This window comes from Geotrypetes seraphini, chromosome 9 (assembly GCF_902459505.1).
Source record: "Geotrypetes seraphini chromosome 9, aGeoSer1.1, whole genome shotgun sequence".
Classification (NCBI taxonomy): Eukaryota; Metazoa; Chordata; class Amphibia; order Gymnophiona; family Dermophiidae; genus Geotrypetes; species Geotrypetes seraphini.
Genome location: NC_047092.1, coordinates 36,017,981 through 36,040,868, shown reverse-complemented (window position 1 = coordinate 36,040,868; position 22,888 = coordinate 36,017,981). Strand labels below are relative to the sequence as shown.

At 42.8% G+C, this 22,888-nt stretch overlaps 1 protein-coding gene across 1 annotated transcript in view; it reads right to left on the bottom strand.

The window, feature by feature from the left end:
- Window positions 1-17,567: 17,567 nt before the first annotated feature.
- Window positions 17,568-22,888, bottom strand: part of SLC2A13 (solute carrier family 2 member 13) — a 131,291-nt gene continuing 125,970 nt past the window's right edge. Inside the window, exons 9-10 of the mRNA XM_033958532.1 lie at window positions 22,699-22,851; window positions 17,568-19,319 (exon numbers count right to left, since the gene is read on the bottom strand). Of these exons, the coding sequence (XP_033814423.1) occupies window positions 19,093-19,319; window positions 22,699-22,851 (380 nt within the window). The 3' untranslated portion in view covers window positions 17,568-19,092. The remainder of the gene's footprint in view (window positions 19,320-22,698; window positions 22,852-22,888) is intronic.

Here is a 22,888-nt window from a genome sequence, read left to right as displayed (position 1 = left end):
CCAAAAATAATAAAGAAAAAAGACACTAATTTAATCATAAAATTGTAATGCATGTAGTTATAGGGCAGACTTATGAACCATTTAGATCTTTATCTGCTATCATTTACTATGTATTAGAGCCTGGTTAGGTATGCATGACACACAAATATTAGATTAGTAGCTCATTTTGAGAAACTTATATCACATCTCAGACCAATTTTTTTTCCATAGAAATTCTCTCTATTTGGTTAATTTTTTCCCTTCTCTCTACTTTCTACTGCATCTCCATGAAAACAAAGACGAGGCTGCAGAATATATACATGTGCTTTTAAAATACATGGCCACAGACAAGTAACTCCTTACTACAGGTTTTGTATTCATAAAACTTATTTAAAAAATCCAGCATGAAAATAAGTGCCCTGAACCATATTTTTAAGAAAATTATTTTTTAAATAAAGTACAGTTTAACTGGATCATAGTTAATGCCTCAAGGCTGCACATGCCAAATCACTTATATGTGACTCACAATATAAAATGATTTATTGGAATTCTAGCCGCTTAGTTGACACTAATAGGCCGCTCTGGCTACAATACTTTCAGACACTTTTGCACACTATGAACACACACCACATTGGTAATCATTATTATAGAAAACGCTCTCCTTGGAATGAAAACATACAGTATGAGAGAATTAGTTGCTCTTAAGTTTACAATTTATGAGCATCCTTTATGTGTTTATCACTGCGTTATCTAGAAAACAATTTTTTTTTCCACAATGTACAAGTACATCTAGGCAAAGAATTTATGCCACAATGCCACAAATTATATAACTTCAAGGATTATTATTTAACTTTACTGTACAAAAGGCTATGAAGATTTATTATAAAACCACAAGTAATTGTACAGAAAATGTAACATCAGGAGAATGATATGGAGTAATTTTTCTAGGCAGCAGCTACATATAAGCTGAAAATATTACCCGCAATTTAATACATTTTGCCATAAAGCACATAGTGTGGATTGTCTGCTTCTGGCCTGGTATAGGAAGTTGTTGCTTTCCATTCTATTCTCCTCTGGCTGTAGATAAATAAGGTGTGGTCATATTAAATCTGTTAGAAAAAGTGCAGAAATATAGTTTAGTAACCGTTAAAAAAAATTTGTTTGATCATGGCGTAAGACAGCAGTTGGAAAATATTGCAAGGGTTTTAATCAGGTGGAATTTCAGTTTTATTAATCTGTTTTCACTACAGAGATACTAACTGGGAAAATTATTTAAAAATTGCTAATGTTATAAGCAATTATAATAATAATAAAACACTAAAGCAATTCATGGTTTTGTAGTTTAAAGTAGTACTATGTAGTAGAAACATTGATATACAAGCCCTAAACACTGGTGTGGGGAATCATCTATATTGCAGATGGAATAATTGTCACAAAAGCATTAAGGAGACGATGTATAGTAAGGGAGTGACATGATGGAATTATATTAATGTTTCAACCTTTGATTTGGCCAATGGCAAACATTTCAGGGCCTATTTCCTACATGCACAGTAAACTTTCTGGAGTGAAATTCAAGAGGTTAGAGTAGGCAGGTAAAACTCACAAGTTCTGCAGTCCAGTCCTTGTGGATCCCTAGCCAGCTGGGCTTTCAGGATATGAATATGTATGAGATAAATCTGTAAACAATAAAAGCAGTGCATCCAAATCTCTCATTAATATTCATTATGGGTATCCTAAAAACCTAGCTGGCTGGGGGTGGAGGGTCCCGTGGGCTGGGTCAAGAACCTCTAAATTAACTGGTTAAAGACCTCTTCTCTGGTTCTCCTGACTGGCTAAATTTTAGCTCAGTGGGCTGAGAACCCGGGGAACCAGGTTCAGTTCCCACTGTGGCTCCTTGTGATCCCAGGTAAGTCAATTAACCCTCCATTGCCCCATGTACAAAAACTTAGATTGTGAGTCCACTAGGGAAAGAGAAAATACCTACATAAATGTAAACCACTTTGGTTGTATCACAGAAATGCAGTATATCAAGAATCTAATAAATAACAACAATTTTTACATAAAATCACCATGAGCACAAAGTTAGCCGATTAATAAAAGGGGCGGCTCAGGAAGTATTCCCTGGATGGGATTTTTATTTAGCCACTCACCATTGATGATGTTCAATGACAACTGGCAAAACTTACTGTCACATAAATACGAGGCCTAAATCTAGCTTTTAGCTGACTAAATTTAGGGAAATAGCTATTTAGGTTTGATTGAAAATGTGACTCAAGAAACTAGGTGTAATCACTGAGATATCATACTTGTTGAGTAGGTCTTTGTAAACTGACCCATTTCTGTCTACAATGTCTAAAAATCAAATATTTTTATTTTAACCTGTGGTAGTACAGTTCCCTTTCAGGTGGAGCCCATTTCCTGTGTAATCTATGAAACACTTTAGTTGCCATGGTAGTCCACTCGATTGTATATATACAGGAATAACGGACAAGCTGTAGATGTTACTTTTAAAAAAAAATTGAACTTAGTACAGATTATCACCTACAACTTGGCTGTTTACTCTTATTATTTTGTAACCCAGAAATCTTCTGGGAGGTAGTTGGTCTAATCATGGATGTTCACCCTTCACCTTATCTAGAGAAGCACCCCAGAGAAGATTATGATTAAACCTAACATGATAATCATATATTACCAATGTAAAAACACACTAGTGTCATCAAAGATTGGATCTCTGACTGCTTTGCAATAATTTGAAAGTACCCATAGGAATCAGTAAAACTGTTCATAGACATACTAAATATTTTTCTTCTCTCAGTTTTTCTTTCACAATTCCCTTTTTCTCATGGGATACGTCTTGTTTATGATCTTACATGGTATAGGATGTGTGGTTCTTCTAGTACAAACATGGGCAAATCCGTCCTGTTTAGCTTTTTAACCCGGCCCGCGGCATCGTAGTTTGCCCTTGTCTGCAGCGCAAGGCAGGGTTTCTAAACGCGCAGTACACGGGCCGCCCATCCGTCTGCTCGCCCACTTTATTTACTTACATCCCCGCTGGTGTCGCAACGAAGGGAAGAGCCAGGCACATACCCACAAGCCTTCTCCTGACGTCAATTCTGACTTTGGAGAGAAGGTCCGAGATTGGCTGGCCCAGACCTTCTCTCCTATGTCAGAATTGACGTTGGGAGAAGGCTTGTGGGTACGCGCCTGTCCCTTCCCTTTGTTGCGGCACCAGTGAGGCTGTAAGTAAATATAGCGGGTGAGCGGTGGCGGCAAGCGGATGAACCAGCAGGGAGCCAGCAGATGAACAGACTGGTGGGTGCCGGATCGGGAGGGGGAATCGGCAGCAGGTCGGCTTGGGGGCAGGCAGGCTTTGGCGCGGCTTCGGGGGCTGGCGGGAAGTAATTAAATGCAACTGGTGCAGGTCGGCTGGAGGGGAGGAAGGAAGGGGGCACTAAGGACATAGGAAGGAGGCACTGGGGCACCAAGGTCATAGGAAAGGACAATAAGGACATAGGAAGGAGGCATTGTGACACTAAGGACATAGGAGGGGGCACCAAGGACATAGGAAGGAGGCAATAGGGCACCAAGGACATAGGAGGGAGGCACAATGCGCAAAAAGAAAATTTGCGATGATTCAGCAGCTGGAAGACCCCCCCCCTCCGCCACACCCCCCCATCCTCTCTGTCAAAAAGTTTGCCCACCCCTGTTCTAGTAGGTAGTATTTCATTGGAATCCAATCTATAAGAAGTAATTTGTTCTCTAATGAGACTTCACAGGTAATTGTCCAAGAGTTGCATAAACAGTTTAGTAAAGTTACTTAGAACTAGTGTTCTCCATAGATAGCAAGTTTAATCAGGTACACAAGTGACTGATGTTATATGGCAATGTCAGGACAGAACAGCTCTCCCAGAGCTCAAGACTACCATAAGGTTCTGAGCATGCATGGTCCTTCCAGTGCACAGCAGTCCTCTCAGTTTAAAGCTCAGAATCAACTGAGGTCGGTGGATTGTGTGCCTGAGATTTACTTCAGTTTGGAGGAAGGCCCCGCATAAGTGCATAAGCAGTTGTCAAATTATAGAGTCAATATCTACCTATGTCATAAGGGTGCCTATCTACACACCTTAAGCTGATTCACTGTGCTGCCAAAAAAGTGCTCAGTATGGACTTCCGGCGGAAGCATGGGGCTGTGAGGTCGAGTGCTTCGCGGCTCCGATACGCCCGCCACAGCTTTTTTGTTAATTAATCGGCGCTTTTCGCCGGACACTGCTCCCCCGGGCTGTGGGATCGCCGCGCTTGATCCGCGCTCCATTTTCACTGCGGGTGCAGGTGGGATGGCCGCTAAGACGCCGGCAAAGAGCCGCGAGCGTGGGAAGCAGCAAGACAGCAAGATGGCGGCGCACGCGGCTCCTGCCTCGCCGGAGTCCCCTAGCTCGCTTTGGGTGGCGGAGGTGTCGGCGGAGGTGCAGGCCGCGCTGGAGGGCACGCTCGGTGCCAAACTGCAGAGGATCTTAGATAAGCTGGACTCGATGGACCAGCGTTTCGCTGCTCTCACCTCCGAGGTCCGGGACACCCAGCAGAGGGTCAGCAATGCGGAGGATTCGGTTCTCCGGCTGACTCAGGAACAGGGGGTGCAGGCTTCCTCTCTGGCGGCGTTGAAGGCCAAGGTGGAGGACCTTGAGAACCGGTCCCGCCGGAACAACTTGCGGTTTGTCGGCCTGCCGGAGACTATTGCGGAGAGCGACCTGGGGGACGTCTTGGAGCATTGGCTGACGGAGTCCCTGGCTCTACCACAAAAATTGGGCCCCCTGCATATCGAGAGGGCCCATCGTTTGGGACGGCGCAGAGACGGCGCGGATCGTCCGCGGGTGGTGATCTGCAGGATTTTGAATTACCGGCATAAGATGGAGGTCCTTAGAGCTTTGCGGCAGGGGAAGAAACTGCAATATAACAACGTCTCCATCCTCTGCTTTCAAGACTATTCTGCGGAGGTTTCCCAGGCTCGTCGCAAGTTTTCTTCACTTTGCTCTGCGCTGGTTCGCCGCCATGTTCCTTTTTCTCTGCAGTACCCGGCACGTCTGCGGGTGATGTTCTCTGGCTCGGCTCATCACTTTGACTCTCCTGAGGCCGCTCAGAAATTTGTGGATGAGCACTTTCCTGCTGCCTCCTCCTAGTTTTTGAAGACTTTGCTGTTGCACCGTTGGAGATCCTTTTGAGATCTGGCCTTTTGGGGCTGTGGATCTCGGGGGTGCCTCCGTGGACCGACTCCTCTGCCTCCCTCTGGTCTTCTGGTGGACGTGCTTTGGCTTCTGAACTCTTTAGGGGCATTAGCTCCATGCTGTAGGGGTGCTTTTGACGTCTCTTGGTGTGGAAGGATGGGAGTGTGAGAGTGGGTTTGGTTGATTGTTGTCTGGGGGTTCCTTTGTTTGAGGTGGGCTGGTGGGTATGTGTGGTTGGACCGGGGGTTGTGAGTCGGGGGGGGAGTTTGGTGTCTGGATATCCTGCTGATCCTGTGGTGGGCGTATCTTGCTTTCAGGAAGTGGCAACCGTTGGGTTGTGGTGTGGCTGGTGGGTAGGGGGGAAGTGGGGGGGTTGGGGAAGGTGGGGAGTTTCTGGGACGGGGAGGGGGAGGTTTTTGGAGGGTTGGGGTAATCCTAGGTTTAGACTGGTGGGGGTCCGGAGGGCTTCTTGGTGGTTGATATGGCTGGGGGGGTGGTGGCTGGGACACTCCTCTGGTTCTGCTCAAAGGGTTTTATTGTACTTGCTATGTTATCTCTATCTTGTTTTTTCTGGAACATAAACTGATTTCCTGGAATGTGGGGGGTATTCATTCCCCAATTAAACGCTTTAAAATATTACAGCAGCTTAATCGGAGACGAGCTTCCTTGGCGTTCCTGCAGGAAACTCGGCTAACCTCTGTGGAACATGCTAAGCTCTGTACATGGTGGGTGGGTGATCATCTGGAGGCTCCGGCTCTGGGGGGGAAGGGAGGTGTTGTGATTCTCTTTCGTAAGGGCCTTTCGCTACAGACTCACAGGGTTCTCAGGGATCCTGGGGGCCGGTATTTGATTGCTTCGGTTACTCTTAACAATAAACCTCTGCTTTTATGTAACCTCTACGCTCCTAATAATCCCTCCGCCAAATTTTTTAGAAAGCTGCGTTCTCTTTTGTTGCAATTTGGTGAGATCCCTTTGTTGATTGGGGGGGATTTTAATGAGGTTCCGGACCCGAGACTGGACCGCTCTTCCTCGGCGGGAAGGGAAGCCCACAAAACTTGTACGGGGGCTCAGCTTTTGGCGTCTTCACTTGATTTGTTGGATGTTTGGCGGGTTTTGCACCCGGTGGAACGGGATTATTCCCACCTTTCTAGGGCCCATGGGTCACTTTCTAGGATCGATCTGGTTCTCTTGTCCAGGGAGTTGCTTCCGGTGGTTCAGGATGCAGCGATTGGCCCCATTGAGATATCCGATCACGCGTGGGTGAGTCTGGTCTGGCAATGGGGGCCCTCTAGAGGGGGTGGCGCCCGGTGGGTGTTCCCGTGTCATTTATATCGGAATACTCGATTTCATGATTTTCTGTTGCGTAAGTGGGGGGATTTCCAGCATACCAATTTGGAGCATAGAGACGATCCTATCCTGTATTGGGAAGCTGCGAAAGCCGTATTGCGCGGGGAGATCTTGGCGTTTGTGGCCCACGAAACTAAACTGCGGCACCGGGCAGTATTGGCGCTGGAGCGTCGGGTTTTGCTTTTGCGGAGACAGTATGCTGGTGGTGGCTCCTTGGAGCTCCGGACGCAGCTTTTGGAGGCTCAGCAGGATTTGAATGAGCTCTTACATCGGGGAGCGCTGAGATCACGGGATCACTATAAATTCCAACTCTTTCGGTTTGCCAATAAGAGTAGCCGGCTGTTGGCTCGGTTGGCCCGTTCTCATCGGGGGGCGTCCGGTGTGGCGGCGTTGAGAGACTCGGGAGGGGTTCTACACCATAAGCCTGGAGATGTTAGTCGTATTTTACGTGATTTTTTTGCCGCTTTGTATGATTCGCCTGACCCGGACCTCCTTGATGGTAAGGTCTATTTGGATAGTTTGGATTTGCCCCGCCTCTCGACTTTTGACTCTGATATGTTGGACTGTCCTCTTACTGCTGAGGAGGTGGAGAGTGTGATTCATGCGTGCCCGTTGGGCAAGGCGCCGGGGCCCGATGGTTTTCGAGGGGAGTTTTATAAGTTGCTCGCTTCCGAGATTGCCCCGATTTTGTCGGAGATTTTTAATTTGAGCGTTGCTAAAGGTTTTTTGCCTCGTTATTTGAATCTTGCGCAGATTATCGTTCTTCCCAAGCCGGATCGGGATCCGGTTTTGCCGGAATCCTATAGACCCATTTCCTTGCTGAATTTTGAGACGAAATTGATGGCTAAAGTGCTGGCCAATCGTTTGGCCCGGGTGTTGCCTTCGTTGGTGTCTGACCAGCAGGTGGGCTTTGTACGTGCTCGACCGGTGTCTAAAAACATTCGTCGTATTCTGTTGGCTTTGGAGAAGGCTGGTGTGGAGGGCACCCCCGCCCTACTTGTTAGTTTTGATGCTGAAAAGGCCTTTGATCGAGTGGGGTGGGGGTTCCTCTTTGCTGTGCTTCGTGCGTACGGGTTTGGCCCTTTCTTTTTCAATGCTCTCCAAGCGCTATATAGTGATCCAGCGGCACAGATCTCGGTGAATGGGGTCCTTTCGGCCTCCTTTCCGATTCGGAGGGGTACCCGCCAGGGCTGCCCTTTATCGCCCTTGCTTTTTGCTCTTTATTTGGATCCGTTGATTCGGGAGCTGCAAGCTAATGTGGACATCTGTGGCCTTCATTTGGGTGCCACTCATTTTAAGGTGGCTGCTTTTGCTGATGATCTTTTGGTTTTTTTGTCTGATCCACACCGCTCCTTGTCTACTCTCTTGGAGAGTGTTCGGGAATTTGGGGACTTTTCTGGGTTTGCATTGAATCTGACTAAATCTGAGGCATTGGCCTCTTCGGCGGGGCTTCGGGCGTCTTGGGGAGGGACTTTTCCTTTGAAATGGGCTGATTCTTCCTTCCGCTATTTGGGAATTCGGCTTTCTATGGATGTGCGGGAACTTTACCGGTTGAACGTTACGCGTCTCTTGTCTTCTATGGGATCGGTTCTGGCTGCTTGGCGGGAGTTGCCGCTCTCCTTGATGGGAAGAGTGCATCTCTTTCGGATGGTGCTCTTTCCTCGATGGTTGTACGTCCTGCAGACGCTTCCCTTGTGTCTTTTGCAGCGGGACATACGGACTTTTTACTCTTTGCTTTCGAGGTTCTGTTGGGGAGGCCGCAAGCCTAAGCTACGGTGGCGCTTTATGGTGGGTTCGTGGGACCGGGGTGGCTTTGGGGTGCCGAATCTTAGGTTGTATAACTGGGCTTGCCTATTGCGGCATATTCGAGATTGGACTTTGGGTACCGCTCTGTATACGGACATCTCCTTCGAGCGCGATTATTTTTATCCTACCCACCTTGTGTCTCTTTTGCACGCACGGTTGGTGGAGGTACCTGCTCCTGGTAGACGTAGTGTCTTGTTTCACCCCCTTTGGGAGGTGTGGCGGCGGATTCTTCCCATGTGGCATCAGGACTCGCGGGTTAGTGTGTTGTTGCCCCTGGCCGGTAATCTTTCTTTCCCTCCGGGATTCGGGCCTTCAGTTTTCGGAAGATGGCGGGCTAAGGGCTGTGAATATCTCTTTCAGGTTCTGCGGGATGACGGGGAGCTGCAATCCTGCGCAGACTTGCGACAGGGGGGTCTTCCTTCTCAAGGGCTTGATTTCGCGCATTGTCAGCTGCGTCACTATGTGCGCTCGCTTCCTAGAGATTCTCTCTCTTTGTCCTTTGGGCTACGGTTTAGAGCTTTTTTGGAGGGGGGGGAGGATCCGGAGCCTCAGATTTCGGTTTCTTTTTTTCACAGGCGGCTTGCAGCACTGGAGCCTCCCCATGACTTTTCCTTGGTTTTGGAGGCTTGGCGGAGGGATGTGGGGCGGGAGCTTAGGGCAGATTGGTTGCTCCACGCTATACGCCGGATTCCGGCCCTAGTCTCAAATGCTGAGCTGCGAGAGTGCCATTACAGGACCTTGCTGCGGGCCTATACCTCCCAGAGCCGGGCCTTCTATATGGGCTGTGTGGATACCCAGGTTTGTCTCACCTGTAACACTGAAGTGAACTCTTATTTTCATGGCTTTTGGAGTTGTGAGAGTATACAGGGTTTCTGGGGGGCTCTGGCCTCCTTCCTGCAGGATCTCCTTCAGGTTCCTGTTCCTCTTTCTATTTTCCACATGTTGTTTGCTTACTTCCCTGCATTTTCTGGTTTTTCTTCCGCTGAAAAGTTGTTCTTGAGTAAATGTTATATTTTAGGGAAGAAGTGTATCTTGAACCATTGGCTGGCCGATGTTCCTCCCTCCTTCTGGTATTGGAGGAACAAACTACATGAGCTGATGTGTTGGGAGGCCCGGCTGGCTCGTTCCTCCCGCCGAAAGAGTAGTGACTTTATTCGTACTTGGCTTCCATACTTGGACAGTTTGCCGCCAAGAAGTCGTAGTCGAATTGTAAATGGGTTGCACTTATACTCTGCTCCACCTGTCTGACCTGGGATTCTTTCTGTTGGGGCTGGGGGGTGGCGGGGTTTGGGGGGAAGGGGGGGGTATGGGTTTGAGGGGGGGTGTTTGGGTTTCTTTGTTCCCTGAGAGGACATCAGAGTCCAGTCCTCTTTGGGGGGGAGGTGACCTCCTTTGACTTTTCTTGTAACTGTTACAATCCTTTTCTGTATTCTGTGGTTGTGAGTTGTTATTCTATTTACCAATAAAAAAGAGTTTCATAATAATAAAAGTGCTCAGTATGGAGTACTCTTCAGAAGTTATTCCCTGACCCCCCTCCCTTTCAGTTGGGAGAGTTTACTTCTATCTCCTTAGTACTACCACTAAGGAATCATTTGTGCTGTATCTACCATCTTCTCTATGAATCACTTACCACCGTTCAGTCAGGTGGCTCTCTTGCAAGCCCCTTGCTCATCAACAATCTTGTCAAAATAGAAATCAAATAGCAACACCCTGGCATCTATGCTAAAAATAGATGCCAATTTTGAAAATGATCTTCCCTGATACAAATATTCCATGACAACTTCTTGCCTGCACAAAGAAGGCAGTGATGACTCTCCTTCTCTCATTTCCCCTGTTGAGTACTGCAGATGTAATAGGTCAAATCAACAAATTACTTGGATGAGATGTTATACACCCTCAAGTAGTGAAAGAACTAAAAAAAAAAGAAATTCCAGATTTACTATTAGTAATCGGTAATCTATCATTAAAATAGTTTATAGTACCTGAAGACTGGAGAGTGGCCAATGTAACACCAATTTTTACAAAGGATTCCATGGGTGATCCAAGAAACTATAGATTGGTGAGCTTGATGCCAACATCAGACACAATGGTATAAACTATTATAAAGAACAAAATCACTGAACACAGAATAGGTTAAATGGGTCAGAGTCAACAAGGATTTAGTCAAAAAGTCTTGCCTTACCATTCTGCTATATTTTTAAAGGCATGAATAAATGTGAGAAACGGGGAGCCAATTGATGTAGTGTATCTGGAATTTTAGAAAACATTTGATAAGTTCTCTCATGAGAGTTCCTAAGGAAACTAAAAATCCACAGACTAGGAGGAAATATCCTGTTGTGAATAAAGCAGGTTTTAGGTCCTATCATCATACTGATAGCTCTGTTAAGTAGAAGTCTAATATGAATTTGAAGACAATGGAACGGGGGGGAGGGGGGTCTAGAGCCTTGTTTATAAGGACAAGATAAATAGGGCATCAGTGTGCACTCCAAAAGAGGCAGGCTGAAGACCTCACTAATAAATGTGGTATAGATATTGTAGGGTAGCATTTTTTTTTTAGACACAATTCCTTTGCCTTATGGAAAGTTTTCTTGTTGCCACCAGAACTTCTTAAAGGAAGTTCTAAGGAAATAACTGAATACTACTCAACTTCCAGGCTATGAGTACCAAAGAGTTGAGAATAGAATACAAAAAGTGCCTTGATTTTGCATTATTAAGGATGGGAATACTTGGAATCTGAATGGAGTTGGACTGATAGATTCTGGGCTAGGGTAGGAGAAAACTAGCTCTATCAAGATAGTGGTACACTATAAAAGTCATTATACTCTAGATTCTGGGATAGGTAGGAGAGAACTAGCTCTATCAAGATAGTGGTACACTATAAAAGTCATTATACTCTATCTTTCTAAAGTATTTTTGTTATTAGGAGATATAGGAAGATACACAAAGAAGAAAACAACCTCAGGGTAAGCAAAGCATACTGAAGATGGTAGCTTAGTATTTTTGTTGCCAGTGAACGAGTGAGTTCTCCACTGTTAGAAAATGGATTGGAGGATTTTTGGGTCGAATGACTACACTTGTGAGGTTGACCTGTTTGTTAAGTGTTTTTGTTTTCTGGGGATGTAGGTGGTCAGAAGGGATATCTGAATTAAAATCACAATTTCCCAAATTTGTGATGCTTCTTGACATACTTGAATGGATCCCAGTCCTTCCTTTTTTTTTTTTTTTTTTTTTTTTCAGTTCAATAATTTTTATTAAGTATTTTAAAGGATACAAGAATCATTTAAAGTACATAGAAACAAAATAAAGCTTTCTGTATATAGAGTATACAAATCTATGTTTAGCTATAGAGGAGCAAAGGCTCCAATTATTGAGGGTGCATGTAAGGGATATGTAAGATAAAGATGAGAGAGAGCAGTAAAGGAAAAAGGAAAGAAAAATGAAAGAGAGAAGAGAAGAGAAGAAAAGGATAACAGGAGTGACTAAGAAGATGAGCGCACATAGGAATCTAAGAATGACCATGGAGATTTGTTATATTTCAAGTTCATGCAGGTTCGGAATGTAACTCTTTTCTCATATGCATAGGATTCAAATCTATGATACATACTCAGAGAGTTCCACCAAAAAGTATAATTTAGTAGCGAAGGTGATTTCCAATTTTTTAGAATGTGCATGAGAGCAGTCACCAACATGGTATCAATGAGTTTAGATGGACAATTTGATTGTGTAAAACATGGGTGTTGAGAGCGAAGGATTACAATGTCCATGGAGATTTCTTCTGAGCAGTTAGTAATAGATTGTATGGTGTTCCAGACGTAGGTCCAAAAAGAACGGACTAGAGTACAATGAAATAACATATGATCAAGAGTTCCTTCCTCTTTTAAACAGTTCCAGCAAACTGAGTCTTGCTTTAAGTTAGCTTTCCACATGCGAAGTGGAGTCCATATTGCTTGCCACATAAGAAAGTACATTGATTGTGATACTCTAGAAGATAAAAGCGGGCGATTTGTTGATGACCAAAAAAGCTCCCAATCAATATCAGAAATCGGAGTGGTGAGTATAGCATCCCAATGCTTCATAGAGTGAGGTGAAAAAGTGAAGGAGTGATCTCTTAAAATACTATAGAAGGATGATATCGCCTTGCCTTTTAATAGAGACAAAGAAGACCAGTGGTAAATAGTATTTTTGGAAGTCATATAGTCAAATCGTATATGCATAGAAGACAACACTCCAGTGAGAGAACGCCATTGTGAATAAGCAGAAGGAGGCAGCGAGTATGTAGAGCACAGTATATCGAATGGAGTTAACGAGTTGAGGGTAGACAATTGATGGACAAACCATATACCTGCCCGCTGCCACCTTTTCCATGATAGAGATTTGTCGTGATTTTGAATTTTGGGATTTTGGGATCCCAGTCCTTCCAATTTGCTGATATAAAACCATGCTATCTTATTTGTTAGATTGCATCAATCTTGACTGACCACAAAGAGGTAAGCACATATTTGGAGCTTAATATATTGCCCTCCGTTCAAGATAACTGATGTGGAGATATTCGGCCTTTGTCCAGATGTATATTTTGAAAGCAGTGGTGGGTTCCCCACCTGATGTTGGAAGCATCTGCGGTGAGTACTCAATGATACTGCTGGAGCATAAAGGGAAATCCCCCTGAGCAGGCCGGTTTTTATGGTCCACCAGTGGAGCACGAGTTGCAGGTCAGTGAAGGGAATATTTTGGAAGATGAGCAAGAATGTTTGATTCCATTGGAATTTTAAGTTTCATTGTGATGAGTAGAAGAACCATATATACTGTGAATGCCATATTGTTCCTCTCCACTGTCACTCAGGATGGCACTTCCTCCCCTAGTAGTTGTCTTGAAGTACTACTGCTATGGAGTCAGGTGCCATTATGAAGGAGGTACCAATCCAGCCAGCAGTAGAAAGGGACTGCTACTACTATAGACAACAATATATCCCAGCAGAACCCAGGTAGGGCATATGGGGGAGGGACGGGAGCAGGTTTTTGTGACAGGGTTGGACTGGGGAGTTTGAGAGACTTGCCAGGGACTTGTGTGTGTGTGTGGGGGGGGGGGGGGTAATTTGTATGGGGGCATTAGAGAGAGCAGGTATGAGTTATGGTATCAGGATTATGGCTTAAAGAAGGGCACATGTCAAGTGCTCAGGGTTGAAGTAGGGGCTGATGGGAGGTAGACCATGCAAGGCTACTGAGTAATGAGGGATTGGGAGTATCACCACAATCTGATGTTTAGGATTTGTTTTCTCATTCTATTGGCCTGCACTGTAGTGCCTCTGCCTGAACTACCTGCTCTGTGAAGTAAATGCAGAGCAGATGGCCATGCCCCCTGCATTCCCCATATGGCCTCTGCACTTACCGCATGGTAATTTTTGCATTTCAGAACTTACCACAATTTAATAGAAAAGCCCCCGAGCCAGTTTTCCTACATGAAGGGTAAGATTCAGGTTTAAAAGACAACTGACTATGTTCAGATGATGTCGTCAAAAATGATGAGGGTTGTTTTGGTTAAGCTGGAGTCATTTGCTTAGGCTGATTTCTCTTTCTCTTGCAGGGCCTAGCATAAGGCTGACAGTGGGCCTGCTGAGCTACCTTGCAAAGATATTTATTTATTTTGATTTCTATCCCGTTGTCCCAAAAGAGCCCAAAACGGGTTACAGATTTAACATACAAAGTATATAGTTAACAGGTTACAATTTACACTAGATTAGCCATAATTTCAGTACATGTTTCAGATACAAGTTTCTTCTAACTAGACACATGGGTGTCCTATGGGTGGAGCATTATGTATCTGGGCCAATCAGAGCCTTAGGACCCTCCCCGGATACAAATGGGGCTCTGATTGGTCCATACGCATAAAGCCCCACCCATAGGAGGGGGCCTTAAACAACCTGGGCCAATCAGACCCTCAGACCCCTCTCTGGTGCATCTTACCATTTTGAAGAGGAAGGCCTGCGGACTGAAGGGAGTAGGCATCCCTTTGATCTGAAAAAAAGGTAAGAGGGAGAGGGAAGGGGTCGTCGTAGGCACAGGCAGGGGGATTGCGGGGTGGAGGGAGAGTGTGGGTAACTTCCACTGCCGAGGGGAGTTACGGGGTGTTGGTTGGTGGCAGGAGACATTGGGCATATCTCCCGTTGTTTTGGGGGTTTTTTCCCCATTTATTCTGCACATGTACCTTACACTATAACTAGAAAAGGGTACATGCTAATTTAGCGAGTGTTTGCTACTCACCGCCAACCTCATTTTTATGAGAATTTTTTGAAGAATGACTCGCTTTTTTAAAATCATTATTATAACGGCTGCGGCAGCCCATTGGTTTACGCATTTTTTTGAAAATCTAGGCCATAGAAATTACAACCTGTTATGAAACCAGCAACTTGCGCTGATAGGGTGTAAACCCCATGAATAGTGGATATTAAAAGACTGGCAGGTTTTAGCAGCATGATTCAACAAGGAGCTAACACAAGGGGGTAGTAAAATTTTAAACCACGAGTTTTAGAAGTATTTCTTTAAAAGCCAGGTTTTAACTAAGCAGTGGAACAAGCACATGCAGTCTGGGTTACTCTTTATTTAATGTCTTTAATTTCTTTAATGTCGAATTAAAGGTCTTCTTTAAGCAGCAGTCTTTATTGTTAAGGGGTACCAATCTAATATCTGCTGTGATCTGAGGGTTTTTCTTGGTTGAAAAATTTGTACAAATTTTTGAAGGTACGCTGGAGTCATCCCATAATGATTTTTAAAAATCATGGTTAGACGTTTAAATTCTATTCTTGCTTTGCATGGAATCCAGTGCAACATGCTTAGGAATGGAATTGTGTGATCGTTCCAGCGACCTCCTCCTATTAATTTGACTGCTGCATTCTGCACAATCTGAAGACTCCTTAGATGTTTGTCTGGGAGTCCCAGGTACATGATGATACAATAATCCAGAGAAGTTAAGCACTAAGCTTTGTATTATGAGTTGACAAATTTTAGAATCCAGTATATATGTTTGAGGTGGTGAAGCAATTTTAGTTTAAAGAAACATTTGCATACAATATTATTTGATTTGACATAGTTAGATGTGAACCTATCCATATCCCTAAGATTTTAATCTCAATCTTAAGAGGTACTGTGAGCCCTGCCAGTTCAGAGAATATGTTAGGAATGATCGGTGCACTCTTCCCTACCTACAGAATGTTGGTCTTATCTGGGTTGATCTTCAGGAATAGAACTACTGAAGACTTCTTTCAAGAAGGAATATGCTGTGGACAAATCTTGCCATGGGAATAAAAGAATACCATCAGCATAGGAGAAGTATTTGATTCCAAAAGGTTTCAGTACTTTTCTAAGATTTCTGAGGTAAAAATTAAAGTGGATTGGGATAGTTGAGAGCCTTGTGGTATCCCATATTTCATAGATCAAGGTTGAGACTGTGCCATTTCACCTGAACTGACCTGTTGCTTAAAAAGTCTATGTACCACTTTATGACCTCTCCTGTCATTCCTACTTCAGTGAGCATTGTTAGTAAGATTTCATGGTTCACCTGGTCAAAGGAGGCCGGTAAGTCCAATTCCATCACAAACAGTTGGTACTCTTTATCTAACGCCAGGTGAGGTTCAGGAGATAAGTCCCATTACTACTGTAACTTCTGTGTGCAGGACAAGCAGTGCATGCTCTAACTTCTGAGCTCTGGAAAACTGTTCCATCCTGACGTAGATCAGTAAACCAAAAACAAATTACTTAATGAATGAAACACAAAGATGAGCACAGAGCTTTGGTCTTCACTCCATCATTGAGAGCCACCTAAAAGTCAGGTTTTTAGGATATCCTTAATGAATATGAGAGAGATTTCCATGCCTACTACTACAACTGTATGCAAATCTACCTCAAGCATTTTGGGGATATCCTGAAACCTGACCCATTGACAGTCCTTGAGAATGATGTGTGAAGACCAATGGCATAGAATAAATACAAGCAATCTATTCATTATCTATTTAATCTGTGGTGATTACTTATGGCTTCTTTCTGCTGTTGACGTATGGTCAGATGGTATCATGCACTTGTGCGCCTGATCCAATCCTGCTTGTCAAAGGAGAAAATGGCCTAACCGGGATAAAGACAACTCTTAAAGTTATTTAAAATGGGTAAAGTGACTTGGCAGAAAACTCCCTCCCTCTGCCTGGCCAAAAGTATGCTTAGTCTTTACAGCACAAGTTCTTTATACTGGGTATGTTTGGATTGGTGGATAAAACAGCATATGTACTTGGCAGTTTCAAAAGGTATTGGAGCTATTTTTCCCCCTCCTGGCTGTCCCCATAAATAGTAAACACAAAGTCATGTCAAAAGTGGTCTTAGCATGCTGCTTATGTGTGTCTTCTAGTGCGCTAAGACCACTTGTGTATGGCCGGAAAATAGCCAATTTTTCCATTTTCCTAATTAATGGCCATGCACTAATTTCGTCATTGGCGCATGGCCATTAATCCTTTATCTGGCATTGTTGCTCAGAAGCAACATGTGTTTCTATGGCTCTTATGGGAGATCTGCCTCTCCAAATGCCTGTTACTTAGCACTGTTGCTCTAGTTCAACCTCAAGTTACATAAAGCAGCTGTTTTCACCATCTGCTAATTAAAGGGTTAAACAAAGTTACTGTGTGAACCCTTACCAACACCTATTTTATAAGCGGTTAAGGCCCACGTACTAATGCTGTGCTAAACGATTAGCATGGAACAAAGCCTCATTATGCTGATTAGCACTGTCACACCCACTCTTCACTCCCAAACAAAGGGCTAGATTCACTAACCCTCCGATCCACGAGCGATCCTCGTGTGCGACTGGAGACAGGCCGACCGATTCGCCAACCATCTGCATGCAAATGGAGGCGATCGGAGGCATGCCCCCCCAACCGACTGCACGGATCGCTAAAGCCCTGCACGTGCTTACCGCATTTTAGTAAAAGGACCCCAAAGTCAATTCTGGAAGGGATTTCTCTTCAATTTTGCCAAAATTAGCTCTATACATTGCAAACATCATAGATTGTCAACTTTATTGGGGCAGTTATAAACAAACTGTCAGTATTGATCCTCTTTTTTTTTCATTTTTAAACATTCTAAAGTATACATTGGGATATGCCATCTTGTTTTATTTGATTAGTTAGTAGTTCCCAAAGTAGGTACTGCATGGTGTAGAATAGCAAAGGCTATATTCTGAACTTTATAGACATGTCTTGCTTTATTAATGTGCAGTTTAGTAGTATTTTCAGCACTTTTCTGTATTAATTTCCTTGATTTTCTCAAATGGCACGAACCATCTGAACAGAAATATTTTAAAATTTGTTTTACGGCACATTTTGGTTTATGAAACAGGTTTATAATGGCACGATGGTATTGCAGCATGCATACTACCCACAGTAGGATGCAAATGAAATTAAAAAATCAGATTAAACATTTTCAAAAGGCTGGGCTCACTGAAAGAACAATCAATTGGCAAATTGTATTTTATCAATATAAAAATTTAGTCAGATGATAAATATGTGTGATATGTTGACAGTTTACCATTTCTAAATGCTATTGTTTCAATGGATTTATAACACTACGGCCCTCTTCTATCAAACTGACGTGGGGAGCCATGCTGAATAGCCCACGCTACTCACGACGCTCATAGGAACTCAATGAGCGTCGGGAGCAGCGTGGGACTTTCAGCGCTGCTCCCCGCGCTAAAAACTGCTATCGCAGTTTGATAGAAGAGGGCCTAAATCTAAATTTATCTAAATTCTAACTGATATGTCTAGAATCTGCTCATGAATTGCACTTTAAAATACACCAATTTACTATAGGAATGCTTTCTAGTGCTGCTAAAGCACTATAAATCTCTCTTTTGATTTGTAATGAGCCTCAATTAAATAGCTTACAACCAATTCACAACTTCTTGAAAAAGCTTTGTGCTTAGATATATTCTTTGTGCAGTTTTAATAGCTATTCTAGTGCTAAAAATCATATTTATATGGAATGTTGTTAAGTTTAATGTGCAAAATGATCTCAAAACTTAAAAGTATGCACAATATAAAAAATCTGTTGCAAAATATAAATATATGTTTAATTTTCTCTTATATTACATATTCTCCTAGATTTAAAAAAAATCCTAATTATATAAGATGAACTTCAAGTATTCTTTGATCTCATTCTTTCATTATAAATGGTTGGTTATCTTGACATGGAAAGTCCTAGTTTCCAAGATCTAAACCAGTTCTTTAAAGGAAGACAAACGCAACATCATTGGAAAGAACAAAGTAACAAAGAAAATAGGCTGTTGGCTTTCTATAACTGCACTGCAAATACAGGGGTGAAGGTTTAGAAGTGTTCCAAAGTATTAATTTGGCAAATTGTTTACATTAAAAGCAAAGTGAAAATACAAAGTAAAGTAAAATAATAGTGGAATACTTGTGCATTGTTGAGTGGAATGCTTCATTTGGATCATTTCAAGCGGTTTAACACAAACTATTCTCATGTAACGGTCTAAAGACATTAATTTGGCAAGTTAGCTTGTTCAGCTTGCTCTTCAGTTGGTAAAAACCAACAGGAAGTTTATTTTGCTTCCACATTAATACTTTTAGAATTCCAAACATAAGTTCATAGACAGAAGAAAAGAGAACCAGACCAGAAGCAGGACAGTGAGGTCACCAATAGCTGCCTTTTCCCAGAAGGCTTTCAAATGAATGGGTACATCTGTAGCTGGCAATTATTCCACATCAGAAGCATCATTGTCAGAAAGATGATAATTACTTCCCTTCACTCGAATATATTCTATATACCTCCCCTCATCTGATTCTGAAGCACCAAATGTACATAGCCTGTTTTCAAACAATGATTCAATTTCTTCTAGCTTTTTTCCTTTAGTTTCTGGAAGGCAGCCGTAAACGAAAATAAGTCCCACAGCAGCAAATCCTGCATACAGGAAGAATGCTCCTGCAATATACAAAGATAAAACGTTTTCAGTAACATTTTTTCAAGCAGATAAAGGAAATTAGCTTCAATTCTATGCACAGCAGATTGTTTTAAAATTGAAGATATTATGTACTTACTGTTACATTAGACTGAAGAGCATCACATTAATAAGCTAATATAATCATTTTCAGACTTAGAATTCTGTGCAAATTTATTTATAAATTATGTATGAATAAATCTGAACATATAACTTAAAGGAGGAGAACAATAATTTACCTCTATGAGAAGATTTAGCATACTTTAAATTAGCAAATCAAGTTCCATGGGTATATTCAAGCAAAAATATATGAAGTTGACTATTCTCAAAGCAAACAGTAAACCATAAAAATAGTTAAGGATTCTGCTAAGCATGTAAAAGAAAAGTGTGCCAATCTCATTTATTAAATATGACCACACCCATTCACCCATCCCTGGGCTTGCTGTTCTTATATAGATAACCCAGTAAAAAATAATAATCCTCCATAAAGTCACAGTCAATCTTGCTCATTGATGTCCTTTGAGCACATCTATTTTTCATTTCAACCAATCAAAATTGACTCATTCAGTGCAGTATTTGTTGTGTTTTAGTCTTAAGGCAGACTACCTGGAGGCTTAGGGTTTACCCCATGTCTTCAACTCTACTATGAAAGAGGAGCTCCACAAACTCAAACAAAAATAAGCTGCAATTAAAGGAGCCCAAAAGGTCGATCGCGAAGGCAACGCGAGTCGATCACGGAGCCCATCCCAGGCTCCATGATAGACTTGCGTTGCCTTCGCGTTCTACCTGCTTCCCGACGCCATAAAGAAGACGCTGAAGTGCCAGGCCGACCAACCTTCCTCACTGCCTGGCTGGCCCGGAACTTCCTCTCCGACTTTAGAATTGACGTCGGGTGGGGAAGGCTGGTCCCGATGCTTCTGCATCTTCTTTATGGCATGGAAGCAGGAAGAGCTCAGAACGTGGCGGTGGTGACTTGGGGGAGGGCATGGAGAAAGAAAGAAAGAAGGGGACAAAAAAAGAAAGGGGGCATGAAGAGAGAAAGACAGGGAGATAGGCAGAAAGGGGGCATGGAGAGAAAGACAGGAAGACAGACAGAAAGCAGGCAAAGAGAAAGAAAGAGGCAGAAACGGGGCATGGAGAGAGAAAAACAGACAAAAAGAAAGGGGGCATGGAGAGACAGAAAGAAAGAAAGGGGGTATGGAGACAGAAAGAAAGACAGAAATAAAGAAAGGTGGCAGGGAGACAGAAAGACAGGCACCAGGGAGAAAGATAGACAGACAGAAAGAAAGGGTGGCAGGGAAACAAGAAAGAAAGACGGACAGAAAGAAAGAAGGGGGCAGGAAGAAAGAAAGAAAGAAAGGGGAGGGGGCAGGGAGAGAGGAAGAAAAAGTTTGGGGAGGGAATGAGGTCTGGAGGAGAGGAAGCATACAAGAGGCTGAAAGAAGGGAAGAAATATTGGATGCACAGTCAGAAGAATAAAGTGCAACCAGAGACTCATGAAATCACCAGACAACAAAGGTAGGAAAAATGATTTTATTTTCAATTTAGTGATCAAAATGTGTCCATTTTGAGAATTTATATCTGTCTATATTTTGCACTATGCAATAGCGGTTTTTAGCGTAGGGAGCCTATGAGCATCGAGAGCCACATTAGTGTTTCTGATTGGCAGTCGCTTTGGTAAAAGCTCCAACGCTCATAGGAATTCTATGAATGATGGAGCTTTTATTGCAGTGGCTGTTGATAAAAAAAAAACCTAATGCGGCTTGATAAAAGGGGGGAGGGGTTATTAGCAACACTAGAGGGTTGGCACAACTCCTAACTTGCCCAAGTTTCACCATTTTTTTGGCTGCCTCAGGGGTCAATAGTACTGCCAGGACAAAGTAAATGTGAATACCATAAAAAGATGACATTCATAAACCAAAGTAATTATTAAATGATAAAATCAATAAAATCATACATAAATAATACATCAAATCATAAATAATCAGGTTTCCAGGTCTTGTTATGTCTTGTGAGATAGAAACCGACGTTTCAGCCACTATGCAATAAGCACAATGCCAGCTGTGGAAACCCTGAGAGAACATGTAACCCAGCTCCACAGGGAAAACATCTTTAAACCCACCAGAGACTTTTCCATTTTATGGAAAAAGAAACCAACTGACTCTCACAGCATATTCAAATTTCTGACCAATTAACTTTCCCATCAAAATTCTAATTAGTGGACTGCCCTGTTACCAATCAGGTCAGTGAACCCACTCTTTATAAAGTTAAACTAGACTTCAGAGCATACCTTGAAGAAAGCCACAGCATGGTGGCTGAAATGTAGATTTCTACCTGACAAGAAGCAGCAAGATCTGGAAACCTGCAACAAGCGAGAAGATGGGACTTTACCTGAACATCAAGACGACCAAAATCATGACTACTACCAACAAAAAAGTCCACATAAAGATCAACAATGAAAAAATAGAGTGTCTTGACAGTTTCGTTTTCCTTGGGTCCCTCAATGATCACAGTGGCGGTTCAACAGCAGAGATCAAGCGTCAATTAGCACTGGGGCATGCAGCCATGGTGAGCATGGACTAAATATGGAAGTGCAAGGACGTCTCAGTCACCATCAAACAAAGACTGATCACTGCCATTATGTTTCCAATCACAACATATGGCTGCAAGACATAGACACTCATGAAAGCAGATAGAAGAAAAATAAACTGCTAGGATCATCAACAAAGATGTTCTTGATCAAATAAACCCACAGTTGTCCCTGGAAAGCAAGATTACCAGGCAGAAACTGACTTATTTTGGACATGTGATGAAGGCAAATTCATTAGAAAAGGAGGTGTTACTCGGAATGGTCTGGGGTAAAGGAAGCTGAGGAGACCAAAAGCCTGATGGCTGGATACCATCAAGAATGACATGGTAATGAACATCAAGTAATTGAAAGAAGCTGTGGAAAACAGGGAAGCTTGGCCTACAGAGTATCCAAGGGTCAGACACAACTGAATGGATAGTAGTGGTAGTAGCTTGTCAGCACAGCTTGATAAAAGGTGTTTGGGGGGAGAGGGGGAGGGTTAGATAGTATTTACCCAAGCAGGTGTAATGAAAAGGCTTTCATCAAATCTGATAGAAACTAAAACAAAAACAAATACCCAATAAAAGAATATGATGTTGTTTTCTCAATCTGTAGCCTGAAATGCAGACGCCAGAAGATTTTGTAGAATTGTGTTTTATTTTGCCTATATTTTTTTTTATTGTTTTCCTTTATAGAGATAATTTTTTTCTTTCATCCAAACTTTCTGTTGTAATTATCTATTAAATGTATAAATATAGGGGAATGTATACATATATAATAAAATATTTACTTACCATAATATGTGAGATATTCTGCTGTATGTAAGAATGTTAATGAAATCAGAACATTGACTATCCAGTTAACTCCAGATGAACATGCATTCCCTGTACTCCTAGCCCAGAGAGGATATATTTCAGAATTGACAGTCCATGGCATTGGTCCCATACCTGAGAATAAGCATATGATATTTATGTATTCAAGATT